This window comes from Amborella trichopoda, chromosome 10, assembly GCF_054954075.1.
Source record: "Amborella trichopoda isolate Santa Cruz 75 chromosome 10, AtrichopodaSantaCruz75HAP2 v2.0, whole genome shotgun sequence".
NCBI lineage: Eukaryota > Viridiplantae > Streptophyta > Magnoliopsida > Amborellales > Amborellaceae > Amborella > Amborella trichopoda.
Genome location: NC_142345.1, coordinates 27,097,501 through 27,114,844, shown reverse-complemented (window position 1 = coordinate 27,114,844; position 17,344 = coordinate 27,097,501). Strand labels below are relative to the sequence as shown.

The window sequence follows — 17,344 nt, the reverse complement described above, 5'->3', positions numbered from 1 at the left end:
AAGAAAAAATAGTTGACCTGAGGACATTTCTGTACTCCCCTTTTCATTACATTAAACGCGGTTTTCTTCTTGATTTCTTTTAAAGTCAAATTTGAAGCCATAAATGTCCAGTGTGAACCTCGACTGAAGTCCTTTGTACTTGTATCTTTGCTGTTTTTATCTCTCTAAGATTCGAGCAGAGTTACAGTCTATTTTTCTTCTTTCATTTCGGCAAATCCCACATTCTGACTTCATGGCATCGAATCCATTTGAAGCTGATGAACGAATTAGCAATTAATTATCTAATTACTTACAGTTCACAATTTGTATTCCATTCCTTATGTTTGAAATTTTCTGTTATACAATTTCTTTCCGCTTCACTGTCTGCTGTAGTACAGTTCATTCCAAGCACTTTGGAGCACACTGGGAAATAATACTCAGAATTTTCACTTCTCAGAATCAAATTACAATTGAGTTGCTCTCTTAGAATCCTTCTCATTTATTAGTCTACCTCTATTATCCCTTGAATAAAGAAAAAAAACAAAGAAAAAGGTTAAGCTTGCACAAGGAGTTTGAGGATCCTGACACAGGACCCCCAGTTAGGAAGGCCAAAATTCCATTTTTGGCAAAAGAAAAGGGTTAGTATGGCCAACAAATACTGGGTTTTTTGTTGTCCAAGCAATGAAATATGGCATGTGGTCCCATAAATACAGTACTCCTAATGAGGGGTTTAATTTGTAAGAACATAAGCCCCTATGTGCATGTTAGAGTCTACAAAAAGGCACCCTACAGCAAGCAATTTCATTATATGTACCACCTAGAAGGGCAGTGGGAAAAAAAAATCACAAATAGCAACTAGTTTTGGTATATACACAATAAATGGAACTAATCAGCCACCACTATGTAAGTATGCACAAGCCCCACCCCTAGGCTCAGGAATGAATGGGTTCAGATGAACTCGAGGTGACACAGCTCTTGAAGTTCCTGAAAAGCTCATAGCTGTTAGGCCCCTTAGTATTTGAGAGGAGAGACTTAGTTTGCCTCTGGCATTCATCAAATCTCTCTAGCACTGAAACAATGGAGCTAAAATCTGGTCTCTTAGCGGGATTTCTAGACCAACATTGCCTTATAAGGTTGGCCAGTGCCGGAGAACAATCGGCTGGTAAGTAGGGCCGAGCATTCTGTAAATTTCAAAAAGAAAAAGAAAGTGAACACATGACATGTATTAATCGAAATATGAAATTGGATTTAAAACTTAAAACTGTGACAACGACGACAATGCTAACACTTAATTCTTAAAAAATGAAGTTCAATTCTTTCTTTTCATTTTTTTTTCCTTTTTGTGTTTCTGATCATCAATGAAAAATGTTTACTAAAATAAATTACAAAGAAACTCAAAAACATAAAACAAAGGTCAAGGGATGTCAACAAGCAGCCACAAAGCACATCTACTTTGATTTTGCATGCAGCTTCTGTGTTCATGAGAGCCACATAAATGAAATATTTTTTTAAAATCGATGTGCATAACAGGCTAGGGAAAAGGTTAGGGGATGCATGTAACAGGTTTGACTCTGATGACACGGTTTGACAATTCAATTATGTTACTGAAGAAGAAAGCCATAGAGTCGTGTATAAAGCCAATTAATCCAAAGAGAAAGGTTCTTGTCGATCTGTCTTCAAAATTAACCAGATACTGGATTGATAGTTCTCAAAAGGAAATCCAATGGAAGCTCAACAGTTAACGTGTCACAGGTCTTACAAAGTTGACATTGGAGCAATAGAGATATTATCTTAGGCAAGGGGAATGTTATTTCATTTGTAGAAACAACTAGTTCACGATTTATCAAATGTATAAGCAACCTCCTGTCAAAACTTCCCCAAGCCATTTAAGAGTAGTATGACAATAGCTATCAGAAACTGGAGACATAAAACTCCTCCTCGTACATAAACAAAGATATGGCCTGTATCCTCCCTACATATAATAGCCATCGGAAAATGCCCATAGCGATCGTGAAAAATATTAAGCATTGTTCTTCTAAGCTAATCACAAGAATGCAGAAACCACCAAGTGGAGGCTTCCTCCCATCTCAATTTACCAACTTGTTATAAACATTCCCATCATCATTTGGGTACCAACTTGTTATAAACTGACTTGTCCAAAACAACCCAGATTCTTTAAGCTTCCTGCAACAAACAGATTCCATCCTATCGATCTAAATTGACTTGTTCATTAGGGCATACTTGAAAGTTTTCATGAAGGTATTGTGTTATTTCTTAGGAAGGGATGCATTTCATTTGGACCAGCAAGGCTACATGTCATTAGTTGTACATGTGGTATTTCACCCTCCACATGACCTAACAAAAAATTTCCTTCTCAACTTCAGCCTCTTTATTTGACATGTGGCAAAGGAAAAATAGGGTTCACAGGGACTACTCAAAATCCTAGCAGAGTTCCCGAAATTCTACAGATGTTTGATTCCTTGTTTGTGCAGAATTGACAAAAAATGTCCTTATATCCATATGCACGTTGTAGTTTCTAAAAGTTCCTAGGGGCTGAGAAGAAACCTCTACAATGGTTTGAAATTCTGTTGTGGCATGTTGATCCAATCTGCCGGTGGCATCAGTAGTATGACACTTAGGACACATGTGAACCAGATCATTCAGGAAAGAGAGAGAAAAGCCTTGTATTCCTCTCATCAAGGGGTGTCATTTGGAAACAAACTTGACCTGATCTAAATGTTATTCAGGGCTTTTGAGTTAGAAATCTTTAGCTATGAAGAAATCAGCTCATTTCCAAATTCACATATGTGAGGCCTCGATCACTTCTGTTTTCTATGTTTCAACCGAACACCTATTAAAAAGCATCGAGTACAAACTTCCATATGCAACTTTATCCACTGTAGCATCACCAAACATGAGAGTATCAGTCACAAATTGCAAATGAAGAAATGAGATACCTTATGGTCATTGCTACTTAAGGAAAAACCTTCAACATAATCTAAGTGTACCCAAAGTCCAGTATGAAACGTACGTAGGCAGCGACAAGAGATGACACTATCGAAGTCCTCCAGACCTTGGAAACAACTCCTTAGTGTACAAACGAAAAGCAATCCACGAAAAACAAAAAAGAAGAAACAAATACAAAAGAAATAGACAATCAACCACAACGTAAAGATTTACGCAGTTCAGCAACATGCCTATGTTCATGAGAGATTAGAGCTTCTTTACTGACAATGGAGAATAGGGTTACAATTCGCTCTCTTCCTCTCGTCTCCTTATTTTTATTTAATTACAAAGAGATATGAGTTTTCCCTTAATCCTTAACTTTGGATGAAACCCCAATCGCAACGATATATATCAAGTCCCAGATAGATGGTATAAATTACCGAAATACCCTTGTACGGATATATATATCAAGTCCCAGATATATCGAATCTCATGTATGCATATATCCAAACCTCGGTAGATATATTTCCTCAGAATACAAGACATCAATCCTCGACAATCTCCACCTTGGCTTGAATTCTTGAAATTCTCTAGATTTGTACTCCCCTCCATTATCTGATCTCAAGCATTTCAGTTTCTTTCCTGTCTTCCTTTCTACCTCTGCTTTCCATTGTTTAAACATCATGAATGCTTCACTTTTGTGTTTCATGAAGTAGACCTAGACCTTTCTTGAGTAATCGTCAATGAAGGTAATGAAGTATCTGCCCCACCTTGGATTGATTAGTGAAGGTCCCCATACATCAGTGTGTACATAGTCTAGTATATCCTTGCTCGTATGAATTGCAGTTTTGAATTTAATCTTGCATTGTTTATCGAAAACACAATACTTACAGAAATCTAGTTTACAGGCTCTGGCACCCTTCAACAATTTTCTTTTACAATCATACCTCGTTCACTCATATGCCCTAAACGCATATGCCACAGATTTGTGTCATCTATGTTGGACTCAACATTTGTGGTTACAGAAGCTCAACCTGTAACTGTATTCCCTATCAACCTGCATAGGTTCTCAGTCATCTGACCTTTCATGACAATCATAGATCCCTTACTAACTTTGAGGACTCCACCTGTTGCTGTATAATTGCAACCATTCAAATCAAGATCCCCTAGAGATATTAAGTTTTTCTTTAATTGTGGGACATGCCTCACGTCTGATAAGGTTCATACTATCTCATCAAACATCTTGATTTGATAGTTCCTATTCCAATGGTCTTGCATACCGCATCGTTCCCCACTAGAACAGACCCACCACTATATGATTTGTAGGTTTTGAACCTGTTTCTATTTGGACACATATGAAAAGAATAACTAAAATCTAAAATCCAAGAATCAGTAAATTGATTCTTACTTGAAGATATAGAGAGAAGATCTCCATCATCTCCGTCAAAGCTATGGGCCACGCTAGCTTCATCAGATGTTTTTCCTATTTCTATCCTCTTTATATCCTCCTTTCTTTTTCGACAGTCTAAACTTGCCCTTCCCCTTCGATTTTGACCGACTTCTGCTTCCAGACCTCCTTTGATTTAATCTGCCCTTTTTATGACTCTCTTTGTGTTTTCCAAAGAAACCTTCTCCTTGAGATTTAATACTGCTAGTCTTCTTCCTTGTCTCGTTTGACATAAGAGTAGCAGTGACTTCGTCCGTCTCAAGAGTCTCCTTCTCGTAAAGTAGAGTCGTAACCAGGTGATCGTATGATCCTGGAAACGAAGCCAACAGAAGTAGGGCCTTGTCTTCATCCTCGATTTCAACCTCAAGGCTTGCTAAATGGCTTGTGATCTGGTTGAACTCGCTGAGATGTTCAAGCAGATTTGTGCCCTCTTCCATCTAAAGAGAATACAACTGTTTCTTCAAGAACAAGTTGTTCATCAAAGATTTCGTCATGTAGTCACTCTCGAGTTTTGTCCAAACCTCCGGAGCAATTTCGAGATCCACCACATAACGCAAGGCGTCATCTGAGAGATTCAGACGAATCGCACTTACCGCTTTTTCCTCCATCTCTTGCCACTCTTCATCGTCCATCTTTGCTGGTTTCTTCAATTTCCCTAGCAAAGCCTTAGCCAGACCTTGCTGTATCAAAAGATCCTTCATCTTTCTTCGCCAAAGGGTGAAATTGTTCTTTCCATTGAACCTCTCAATGTCATACTTGACGCTTGAGCCATTTCCTGTCATCGTGGTAGCAAGCCCCAAAACGCGGAATAACCTTGTAGGCTCTGATACCAATTTGTAAAAACGAAAAAGCAATCCACGAAAAACAAAAAGGAAGAAACAGACACAAAAGAAATAGACAATCAACCACAACGCAAAGATATATATGGTTCTGCAACGTGCCTACGTCCACGGGAGATTAGAGCTTCTTTACTGGCAATGCAGAATAGGGTTACAATTCGCTCTCTTCCTCTCGTATCTTTGTTTTTATTTAATTACAAAGAGATCTGCGTTGTCCCTTAACCCTTAACTTTGGATGAACCCCCAATCGCAACGTATATATCGAGTTCCAGATAGATGGTACAAATTACAAAAATACCTTTGTACAGATATATATACCAAGTCCCAGATATATCGAATCTCATGTACGGATATATTCGAACCTTAGCAGATATATTTCCTCACAATACAAGACATCAATCCTCAACACTTAGCGCCCCAATTTTTCATGATAACAAAAATGGTTTTTGCACAGCAAGCACTTATCCATCCTCTATCTTTCTACCATATCATTCTATGTATACTCCAGTTGAAAGGATTACTCAAAATATATAGAAAATGATGCATTCGACTTCATCTAAATAAAGGCAAAAATCTAGGCTGCAGAAACAAGTAAAAAAAAGGGGGATGTGCTATTTGTTAACCTAAGTTAACCCCTCACTTGAATGAGGTGTATTCCATTTTATGTACTAATCAGATGTGATCATTAACTGATAGAATAGAACTTCCACTTACTTACAATCACTAAAAATGTTGTAAAATAAGAAAGATTGCAGAATAATTTCAATAGATTCTTCTGTCGAATAACAGTTCCTGTTATTCACCGAGCTCCATCTCAATTTCCAGTGATCGAAACAATCAAAGGAATTTTCCCCTCTAACATTCATAGATGGTATTCTTTTGAAGTACAAATCATATCAGCTATGTTCATAGATTAACTGTTTCGTCCTCGACTAATTCAGAATTATAAAATCACTAGTTTTTATTGAACAAGCAAATAAATTGCTTCTACTAGCAGAGGACTAAGGGACCAACATTTTCTTGTGTAAGTTCAGCCGAAGTATCCCACATAAGATATTAGGCAAACAACAACATATGCTTTTATATTCCAATAGCTTCGCATGATGAACCACTAAATCATCAGCAAGAACATATTCCTACAGGAAGGAGGAAGATATGTGTGGTTTCTGGCTGTCAAGCACCAAGATGAGAGGACCATCATTTGAGGGAGATATATACTCTTTCCTTGCATCCAAAGTTTATTCCTTATATCATGAATTCACATTCCTAAGTCAATCAGATGGAAAGTTTGAGTATGATGGATTAATTTTTCTCCAGACCCTCCATCAACCTCATTGTGACCTCTCAAACCCACGGGGAAACAGGTCCACCATAAAAGAATGGGTTACTCGCATACGAAATCTCTAAAAAATAGTGGATGCTGATCTATTGCAATAAACATCACTCAGTTTCAAGCTAAGATACAAACGAGATAGAGCACAGAATAAGATAAGGAAGACACCAACTTTAGGCTTTTAGCTTAGTGGAAGCAATTGTACATCTCATGCCAATCCCTTATGGTCATGTTCCAACTCAAGCTGATCAAAGCATAACCAATTGTGCCAAAGATTTCATAAAATTCCTCATTTTTTGCAGTGTTTATCCTCAGGTTCACACTGAATCACCTCAAATGTTCTACTTAGGCTGATCCTTCATCTGCCACTAGCTAGCCCAATGCCACCCCCATTGCCACTTAGGCTGAACTTGTTTGGGGAAAAAGTCGGTCAGTCAACATGTGTGCCATAAAGAATAAGCTCAATATGGAAGTGTAGATAAAATCACATTGGGGACATATGACTTAATTCCCCTCATAAATATACAAATTCCCAACTTTTGTAGTGCACTTAAATATACTATATATTCCCTTCTGCTGCACCCGATGCCATCCGAACTCCAAAGTCAAGCACTCTTGGGCTAGAGTAGTACCAGGGGTGATCTCATGTATGTGTGTGTGTGTGTTTGTGTTATTCTAGGATACACCACACTAATAATGAACTTCGAATTTACTACTACAAAACTTTTGACCATAAAATGCCCTTCTATTTTTGAAATGACTTTTTTGACTATTAATGGTACATGCATTTTATGAAGGTTACTTTTTCCTTTTAAAATCCCTCAAAAACTCAATCTCAAATTATTCCTTTGACATTTTGAATAATGATTGAATTTTAAAAGCAATTTAAAATTACAAATATGCCCTTTCTCAAAAAATTTAAACAAGTCATTGTTCATGTAATTTTTATATTTGCAAGGGAATTTTTTTTGCCAAGATATTTAGTGTAGAAAGTTCTAAGTTCATCATTAATATGGCATATCTAGATCCTAGGATAACATCTCACACACACACACACACACACACAAGGGAGGGGGGGGAGGAGAGAGATGGAGAGAGAGAGATAGTATGTGACAGAGAGAGATAGCAGCAGCATGTCGGGTCTCACAGCATAGCAACTTGCACATAATCAGAAATATGAAAATCGGTGATATACAAACACAGATAGCATGAGTAAAGTAAACAGCTTACAAACATGTCAATTAGGAATGGAGTTGACTCTTGTGGTTACGGAATAAATGCCAGTGCACCTAAATTCAAGTCACCATTTACCCACCCAGTTACCAACTCCTCCCATAATAAGTGCATGTATAAGTGTAGTAGCAAGGCATGAGATTAATGACGCATCACACCAAAAATTATGTTCAGTAGGTCAAACATGTTTCATTAAGTGTGAAGAATATCATCAATATAAATTAATTTCATGAAACTCCTAAAGACTATTATTAAGAACATACCTTATGTGACACTGCATAAGCAGCCTGTACAGGAGTCATTTCTTGGAATGGAACTAAAGCAGTTGCAAGTTCCCAAAGAACAATGCCAAAACTATATACATCAACCTTCCGCGTGTAGGGTTTCTCCTTGATCATTTCGGGAGCCATCCACCTGTACGTCCCCATGAATCCTTTGGTGGACCGACATTGAGTCTCAAGGCAGGAGGTACCAAAGTCAGCAACCTTGACACACATCTCATCATTAAGGAGCAAATTATCTGACTTGAGGTCTCTGTGGATAACACCTTGAGAATGAAGGTAGAGCATGCCCCTAGAAATATCGAGAGCAAATCTTAAAATCATCTCAATTGGGAGAGAATATGGCTCCTTTTTGTGGAGAAACATCCTTAATGTGCCTTGAGACATATATTCCGTGATTATGCAATACACTGGAGGCTTTTTGCAAGCTGCAATAAACTGCACAGTAGTATTTACATATCACCATTCAATAAGCTATCTTTTATCGATTAAGCAGTCATAGATGCAACACTTGAAAGAATTTATACAAGAGAAGAAATGCCTATGAGAAGAAACTGACGACTGATGTAGAACTCTCTCTCTCTCATGCATTCTATATAGTGTCTATATACACATAGATATAGATAGATAGACTGATTAGGTACAAATATATATAGATGGATAGACAGATAGGAACATTGAGTTTTGGTTCGCTTGATTAGTATGACAATTTGAAATAAGTAATATGGGCTTCTCTATGTCACTCTGTGTGTGTGTATTTAATGTGATAGTGAATAGATCATAGTTTGATGTCCCTATAAATGAACTCTTTTTCTTGTCTATGTCATTCAAGGGATCTAGAACCTGCATACTAACAGTCAGATCAGAAAGTGTAGAAAGAAGAATAACACCATGGAACATTAATATGATGTCCTTTCAAGGAAGATTGCCCATTTACATGCTACACTCTGCAATCCCAGAACCAATTTATATCCCACCAATGGATTCCCATGAACATATTGAAGAAATTTGAGAAGTTTAAAGGCGACATTAAAGTGGATGATGGTGAGAGGAGCATTTTTCATCTTATGAAAAGAGCAGGCTAATCAATGGAAGTCTCCTTGCTACATGGTTGGGGCCCATGAATGTTTCTTGTACCCCAGACCTAAGAACTGCAACAGAAAACATTACTGAATTCAAAAATAAGAACTGGAAAATGAAATTAATAGTCGAAAAATAGTTTCCTCAAGTCGACGTCTCATTTAATTACCCTCCTTTACAGCTTTCAATAAATGTTTAAGGTGGAAGGGCAATATGAGCAAATGTTCAATTCCATATTTATCGCTTGGAAAACTGATATTAAAAAATCGTCTCAGTGATAAATATAAAACTGACAAGAAGATCAGAGAAAGATAAATGATACACTAGATGAACTAGATAAAAAATATAGTAGATCATCTTACAGCTCAGTAGTAGAACAATTTTGGAGCACGGAAAAATATGAGGTTGTGCACTATAGTAGAATCAATGCCTTATATCAAGAGAGAGATTGACAATCACCTTGAAAGAAGTCACACAACTAAATGGGACATGGCGAGTAGAGAAAGCAGATTGAATGCTTGAGTGAGATGACTTGACTTGGTTGAATATTTAGCATGCTCAAGGGAATTCTACAAGCCAAGGCCACATAGTAGATCATAGAGGTTCTGAAGCCAGAGGAGGAGGAGCCTTAGCAGAAGAAGACTAGATGGAGAGAGAATTTATGCAAGGGTACTATCAAAAGAGAACAAGAATTACCCAACCTTGAAAGAAGTAAGTAAAGTGCAATGAAAGTAGATGAAGAAGATGGGTGCACAAAGAAGATGACAAGTTAAGACTTTCCATTAGCTCGGGAATCGCTACGGTGCCAAGATTGTCGACTGTTTTATGTTGTATCATGCAAGAACTATCACACCGTATAAATAGCATTCCCAGATGAGCGGTGTACACTGGCTAGTGATAAATTTGCTTAGTAACCCATCATCATTTACCTAACATGCCATAAACAATGCTTTCACCTACCACGTGATAGAGCATATCATATTATATTCCATCTTGATGATAGATACTTACCAATTCAAAGGCTCAATATGTACTATTGTTTTTGTTTTTCAAGATTCAGTGTTCCTTCTTGTCATTGGAAGATATGATAGTGCTCACATTCAAATAAATCTCGTCAAATGTAATAACAAAATGTAAATAAATACCCACCAAAACTTCAAACAACTACTGCAGCATGTTTCTCACAGAACACTGTTTTTTTAGTGTAAAGTGGTTCTCACAAAACCATCCCTTACCTCTGAGATTTTTATGCCATGTGATAATTCTGTCATCATTCACCGTCCACGCAGCATGATGGAACAGCTATGGGAAATGTATAGTTCTAGAAAATGGAGAAAAGCCCAAGAAGGTCATGATCCATTGACTCGCCTTGCATTTCCAAACAAGTTAAAATTTATTTAACCATTGTTTCCAAAGTTCAGCAACATACTGAATTTTATGAGTTTGACAACTATGTTAGCTCAATCTCAAAACACTACTACTTCCCCATGATACAGGGACAAGGTCAATCTGGACAGAAGGACAAATCAAGAACAGAAGTGGGCAACTAGATTGTAACACCACGATGCAGTCAGAATATGGTTAAAATCAAGTTGAACCATACCAGTTTGATTTGTACCTACCAAAACCCGCTTCCAATTTTTTCTTTCGTAACATTTTTTTTTTTTTGACCGCTTCTGTCAGTACACTAGCATTCAAATTCTATTGTTGTTTAAACCAAAAACTTTTCTCTTTTGATGAATCTCTGGCATTGATAAAAGTGGTGCTTTTATGATTGCTCACTAATGCAGATTCATATAGAAAGAGACCTATCAGTGCCAGCAGTTAATATTCTAGGACAATAAAAGTACATCTTTGAGTATGAGTTTGATGCGTGATTCATAAAGCCATGTAAATCATGCCTATGTTTCTTCAACTTGATTTATTTGAAATGAATGTTGGACTACTGTTTTCTTTCTTTGGCTAAGCAAAGCCATATTAATTATTCAAGGAGTTTCATTTATGATCATTCTTTCACATGCACAGATGAGAACATTTTTTTATTCAGTGTACTCTGTACTAAAACTAGAACATACAGAAACTAATCTCCCCCATTTATATCAGCCACAAGCCAAGCAAGAAGAGTAGTTTCAGAAAGTAAGCATGAATGCTCCTGTTATCTTCCTGATGAAAGGAGACCATAGGATGTATATTAGAACAAGGTGAAGGACAATGACAGGGGATTGCTACGACGGGATTGAGGACAATACACTCCAAAGGAGACTTTATAAGACGACAAGTGAAAAGATTACAACAGCTAGATCAACCATTACCTATGTTGCAAAGTCGTGGCACGTGCAAAGATGACATGAGAAGGTCCACTGCCTAAACAACTCTAAACAGTAGATATTGGTAGAGATGAACATAGAAAGGTTTTCGTTACATATAGAACTTTGGTTAAGTCGACTTTCATAAGGAATCCTGTGCACTCAAACAAGCTTCTCTAGCTGGTTTTGAGGTTTGAAGAAACCAATTTCATTGCATAGTTCTTCCATGCAAATAAGTAATCAATGAACAGCTAATATATTGCCATGTGATCACCTTCATGAGATGCAAAACAAAAAAGTCCAAATCGAAACGTTAGGGGTTTGCATTTCCAAGGAAGGATTTAATTAGATCAGCAAGTTAATATCCTCAATAACCATTTCAACTTCACCGAATGAAGAATGCTCATCCAAATTCATGTCCTTATGTGAAAATCAAACTCAACTCCACTATGGCCGGTCCGAAGCCAGTCCCAAACCTGATAGAGGAGGAGGGTTGCGTTAGGTAGGCAGCCAGTATAAACTTGGCCCAAATCTTTCAGGAATCTTGAACGTATTTATGAATGGCGAAACAATATTCATTTATGGACCCCAAATAGTGGGCATAAGGCTCGGATGATGATGAGGTGAAATCAAATTCCATTTGATTGATCTTTTTTAAACTCATTTTAATCGAAAAGTAGGAAAATAAATAAAAAACAAGAAATAAAGAAAAAGTTGCATCGTCCCACCAAGACGTGGAACTGTAATCCACAATTCCAATTTCCACCAACTGGGGATCTTCAAAATTGTTAAAGAGAAAGTTCAATAAAAAATTATGTTCAAAAAGTCAATCAAAATGAGAGATTCAAATTGACAGTCTCACTCAGATATTGCACCCAAAACTTATTGGACAATGACCCATACAAATCACTAGTCTCAGAATCCAAATTCAATCTTAAATCAAACAAATGCCGAAAAAAAAAAACTAATAAAAGAAACACAGAGGAAAGGCAATTCTTTTCGCCTCTTAATTTTTATTTTCTTTTTTTGAAAAAAAGAATATTCTGGCCCTCTTAGAACGCCAATACTACAAATAAAAATCCAAAATTAAAAATGAAATTCATTTTGAAGGCGTAACTCGTTATTGGGCTTGGGAAAATTATCAGAGAAAAAAAAATTTAAACTCTTTAATGAAATATTAAAATAAATAAATAAAAGAACATAAAAATTTCACTCCTTGAATCACCTAATCATTGAAAAATTAAGAAAAAAACAAAACAAAGAAGGAAAACCAAAATCCAGTCCCATCATTGAAAAATTCCAGCAAAAAGAAAAGTAACAAGAAGTTTCACTGAAACTGGGTTGAAACATACCTCAACAATATTGGGGTGGAAAAGCCTAGAAAGCAAAGCAACCTCCGAAGAGAATTGCTTTTCGAGCAACACTCGAGTGTTCTCATCTTGTTCAGGAACTCTCCCCAATTTCACTGCAACTGCTCTTTGCTTATAAATCCCCCTGTATATCCTACTATGAGAACCAGAAGCAAACTTATTCCCAATAAACAACTGCGACATATCAGCCCTCCATTCTTCTCCAGCCCCCTCTGAAACAGCAGGTTGATCGCCCATATCATATTCCAAGAACATGGTCCATGATTCAACACTGCTACACCTCCTATCCAAATTATACTCCTCACCACCACCACCATAATTGAGTCTGAGAGCTTCAGGAAGGCCCACATTTCCCTTTTTGCCGCTTCTCTGGAAAAACCAGAGACACCCAACAAAGCTTTGGGCATTGGAGGAGCGGGTGGAAGTTCTCCTCGGCTCACTGTTCAGACAAAAGAAGGAAGCCATGGATTTTTTCAGTGTTTTTAAAGTTGGTTAAGCCTTGTGCTGATGTTTGTCTCAGGTGGCTTTTGACGGGAAGCCATGGTCGTTAGTGTTGGTTGTTACTTCAGTAACATTTGTTCTATGGAGAGATAGAGAGAGAGAGTTCATCTCAATTACTGTTGTTTTTTTTCTATATTTTTCAGTCAGAGAGAGAGAGATTGATTTTTTGGTGGGTTGGCCAACTTTTTGTTGAAGAGGGTGTGTGTGTGTGATTGTAGGCAAAAGTTGTAAATTCAGGGATCCCTCGTGATTGCGTGATAGGAAAGTAGAGATGTCTTCTTGACTCTTTAGAGAGAGAGAGAGGCCTGCCCACCACGCATGGGATCTCTGTCTCTTCTCTCTTTCATGGGTGGCTGTTACCTTTCTCTCTCTTCTCTCTTTCATGGGAGGGTGGGTGTTACCTTTCTCTCTCTTCTCTCTTTCATGCGTGGGTGTTACCTTTACACCAGATACCTCCCTCTCTCTCTCTCTCTCTACACCAGATACATTCCTCTCTCTCTCTCAATCTCTCTCTAAACCAGATACCTCCCTCTCTCTCACTCTACACCAGATACCTCCCTCTCACACTCTCTCTCTCTCTCAAGTGGGTGTTATCTTTACAGCGGCAGCTCTCTCTACTTTTGCCTCTGCACTGGAGAGAGAGACACATAAACAGCTCTCTCTACTTTTGCCTCTGCACTGGAGAGAGAGAGACACATAGAGAGGAGAGCATGAAGCCATTATAGGTTGGTTACTTTCTAGGGGAAGAGAAAGGGCGAGCATGAAGCCATTATAGGTTGGTTACTTTCTAGGGGAAGAGAAAGGGCGAGCATGAAGCCATTATAGGTTGGTTACTTTCTAGGGGAAGAGAGAGGGCGAGCATGAAGTCATTGGGTTGGTTACTGTCCAGGGAAAAAGTTTAAATAACAGGGAGGCCCTGGACATTCAAATTAAGGCAAATCTCAAAAATTCACTAGAAGAGGTTGTTTTTGGTGGTAAAAAATTCTCAAATTGGTCATCTCAACCTTATTAAGAAGTCTTGAAAATAGTTCCTCTTATAATGTATTTTTTGAACGGACAATAATTTTATAGATTTTTTAAGTATTTATACATCAGCTCGATCTACATTATTTTTTAACTTTAAATTTTATAATTAGATATAAAAGTAAATTTTTAAGTCTTCACAAAGATTTTCAATACTGAAACAACATATTTCAATACTATTTAAAGGTGCATCTTATTTTTATTGTTTAGGGCTTCAACCCTATAAAAACCATACCCCTTTCTTTTTAAATATGGGTGCAGTTTGTACAGAGCCGACACTTTAAACAATCAAAGTAAAGCACACGTTCAAATAGTATCGAGAATGTGTTTCAATACTACAAATTTTTGTGATAGCCTTAAAATATATTTTTATTTTTAATTATAAATTTTAAAACTTCAAAAATAGTGTAGATCGAGCAGATCTATGAAAACTTGAAATTGACGGTTCAAAAATGTGTTACAAGATGCACTATTTTCAAATTTGAAATCCTTTTTTTTTCGCATGTTCAAGCATTTTGATGTCGAGATGATCAATTTGAGGATATTTGGGCATCAAAACAACCACTTCTAGCAAAATTTTTGAGGTGGGCTCTAATTTGATTGTTTAGAGCCTCGGTTCTATATAAAGTTTTTTTTTAAGTATTTATGTTACATGATCACAACTATTCTCACTCATTTGATAACTATTCTCACTCATTTGATATCCAATTGGATGTAATGTGAGTCACAAAGCTCTTAGAAGGCTGTGTCTATTCAATGACACTCTTACAACTACCGACTTTGAAATTTAAGAGACGTGCATATGACTTCCTTATACAAAGGATCATTGATCTCTTTGTAGACAATCTATTATATTGTTTATTATCATTGCCTTCAATCAGCATCAATCTCGACAATCTCTCTCTTAATGAGAAGGTGAATCTTTTCATTAATCTTTTTTCATGACATTGGGAATGTATTCTATAGGCTAGGCTTGGGGGACCTTGGGATTTGTACCATCTAATTGTATGGTCCGAGAAATCTTATATTGTTTACAGCTGTTTCTCTTTGGTGCACCTTGTTTTTCAATAAATATCTGGGCAATAAAGAAATAAATATTTGAAGCGATTTTTTATCTTTCCTTTTCCCAATCAGAGGACACACCAGCCCTTTTCTTTAGCATCCTTTGGGTGCCACATCATCCTATTAAGTCATTTGGGACATTTTCATCCTAGGGTTTAGTACGTAGGGTTTTTGGAACATGAGTTTTTTTTAGGATGTTTCTTCACATTGATCATCATCAAACTCCAAATTGAATTTTTGGTCATGCCACTTGATCTTAAGATTTGAATTTATATTGAATTTCTTAAATTTTGAATTTGGCTACTTCTCCTCAATTCCCTTTCCCCCTTTTTCCTACGATCTGTTCGGAAAAGGCTTCTTTTAGTAGAAATGTTTTCTTAAACATTTCAACTCATTCTTAAAGACTTATGATAAGGTGGTGACATCATGTATGGGCCCTGACTCCTTCATTTTTAGATAGCATTTTTAATAGAAAGAAAGTTTGAAAATAGAAATAGGTGCTGAGTGTGCGATTTTAACAAAGAAAGTAAGAGTTTTGGAATCACAAGACAGTGGATGTGAAAAATTTTAGGGGATTTTTTTGGAAAAAAAAAAAAAAAACTAAAAACTACTTAGTAGTTTAAGCTCATACAACCATAAAGCAGTTTAGGCTTATGCCACAAGGATATTTTTTTACTTTTCTTTTTTAATAGGTTTTTAAAAAAGTCTTTTTAATAAGGTCTTCAAAAAATTATTCCTACAAATGTGTCTTATGGTTTAACCACTTGTGACTCATTTACCAGGACTTATGAGCTTTTGCCAACTTTGACTAGGACTTTGAGACGAGAAATCAACAAGTACTTCTTTATCTTTAAATCTTCATATTCAAGAATCAACATATTTGATTCCGTATTGTTCGCAAAAATTTTCATATCTTCTTTTTAATTCCAGACAATTGGTAATTTTCACAAGTATAGATTCCACTTTTTTTAGGCTCAAGAGCCTTTCACAAAACAATCCTTTTTTCTGGTTTATTAATTTTATAATGAAAAGAATGGGGTTTTGTCACTTCTCCAACCATTTATTCATTAAGTAGGAATTTGTTGGCCCAAGCACTTAGTTGTTAAGGAAAAACTAATCTAATTTGAAGTTGATGTTTATACCGATCGATTGTAGAAGAAAAATTTTGATTTATTCTGATCAAGCTTTCTTCCTATTAATTTGGAAGTTCTTTTTAGATACAAGGAAATGCTTCAGTTGTAGAGCCAAAGGAGATATCTTTGAAATCTTCAAACAAACTGGTGTTTTGAAGGATTTGGGATACTGCTCCTTAGTGCTTGGGATCTCCTTAGACTTCCAATTTCACTCCTCCACCACTGGCTCTTTGAAGTTCAAATAGTTGAATTCCTTCAAGTTCACCTGGAGTGTCCTCAACCATGATTTGTCAAGCTCAGTCATCTTTCTCATTCTCTAGGTAGCAGATAGCATGAGGGCCATTCTATGCTGAATTCCTTGGCCATAGTATTTGCTACCCAAGTTGTTTGTCACTTTCTTATAGTGACTTCAATCCGCAAACTTATTGACATAAGGTAAGTGACTTCCCCTAGGTTGGTATCTAACACCTCTTTAGCGGTGGTTGATGAACTTCCGTTAAACTTCATTTGAACTACCTTATATAAATGAATTTTGAACTTGAAAATTATTTCTCAGTTTTTTAGTCCTTTTATCTCATGCTTGGGTGGCTAAGTTCATAATTTTAATTCCTTGTAAACAGAATAATTTTTATTTATATTTCATTAGGCATCAATGCATTAGGCTTTTATCTTATGCGGGGGTTGTGCCTCTACTCCTGTTGGGGTTCTTCTTCTTTTTTTCCCTTTGTCCCACTTAAGTGGGTCAGACATTAGGCTTTCTCAAGGTAGCTTAACTAGGTCTTCTAGATTCTGCTCTCCATCCCACTAAAGT

The 17,344-nt window shown here is 36.8% G+C and overlaps 1 protein-coding gene across 4 annotated transcripts; it reads right to left on the bottom strand.

Moving 5' to 3' along the window:
- Positions 1-403: 403 nt before the first annotated feature.
- LOC18424889 (serine/threonine/tyrosine-protein kinase HT1) lies at positions 404-15,228 on the bottom strand. 4 transcript variants are annotated; one of them, XM_020661778.2, is made up of 3 exons: positions 12,797-15,228; positions 8,041-8,496; positions 404-1,160 (listed from the first exon to the last, which is right to left on the bottom strand). In XM_020661778.2, the coding sequence occupies exons 1-3, from the start codon at positions 13,277-13,279 to the stop codon at positions 912-914; spliced, it is 1,188 nt and encodes a 395-aa protein (XP_020517437.1). In that variant the 5' UTR covers positions 13,280-15,228; the 3' UTR covers positions 404-911. The 4 variants fall into 4 exon arrangements, with proteins under 4 accessions (XP_020517437.1, XP_088705636.1, XP_088705635.1 ...); XM_088849510.1 differs by having other exon boundaries at positions 8,041-8,350; positions 12,797-13,023; XM_088849509.1 differs by having other exon boundaries at positions 8,041-11,920; positions 12,797-12,910.
- Between the last annotated feature and the right edge of the window lie 2,116 nt (positions 15,229-17,344).

Excerpts from the sequence above, each read along its gene's own strand:
- LOC18424889 (XM_020661778.2), bottom strand. The coding sequence starts at position 13,279 with ATGGCTTCCTTCTTTTGTCTGAACAGTGAGCCGAGGAGAACTTCCACC. Across the intron at positions 8,497-12,796 it reads TCCACCCCAATATTGTTGAG|TTTATTGCAGCTTGCAAAAA; the intron begins GTATGTTTCAAC and ends ACTACTGTGCAG. Across the intron at positions 1,161-8,040 it reads CTTATGCAGTGTCACATAAG|AATGCTCGGCCCTACTTACC; the intron begins GTATGTTCTTAA and ends TGAAATTTACAG.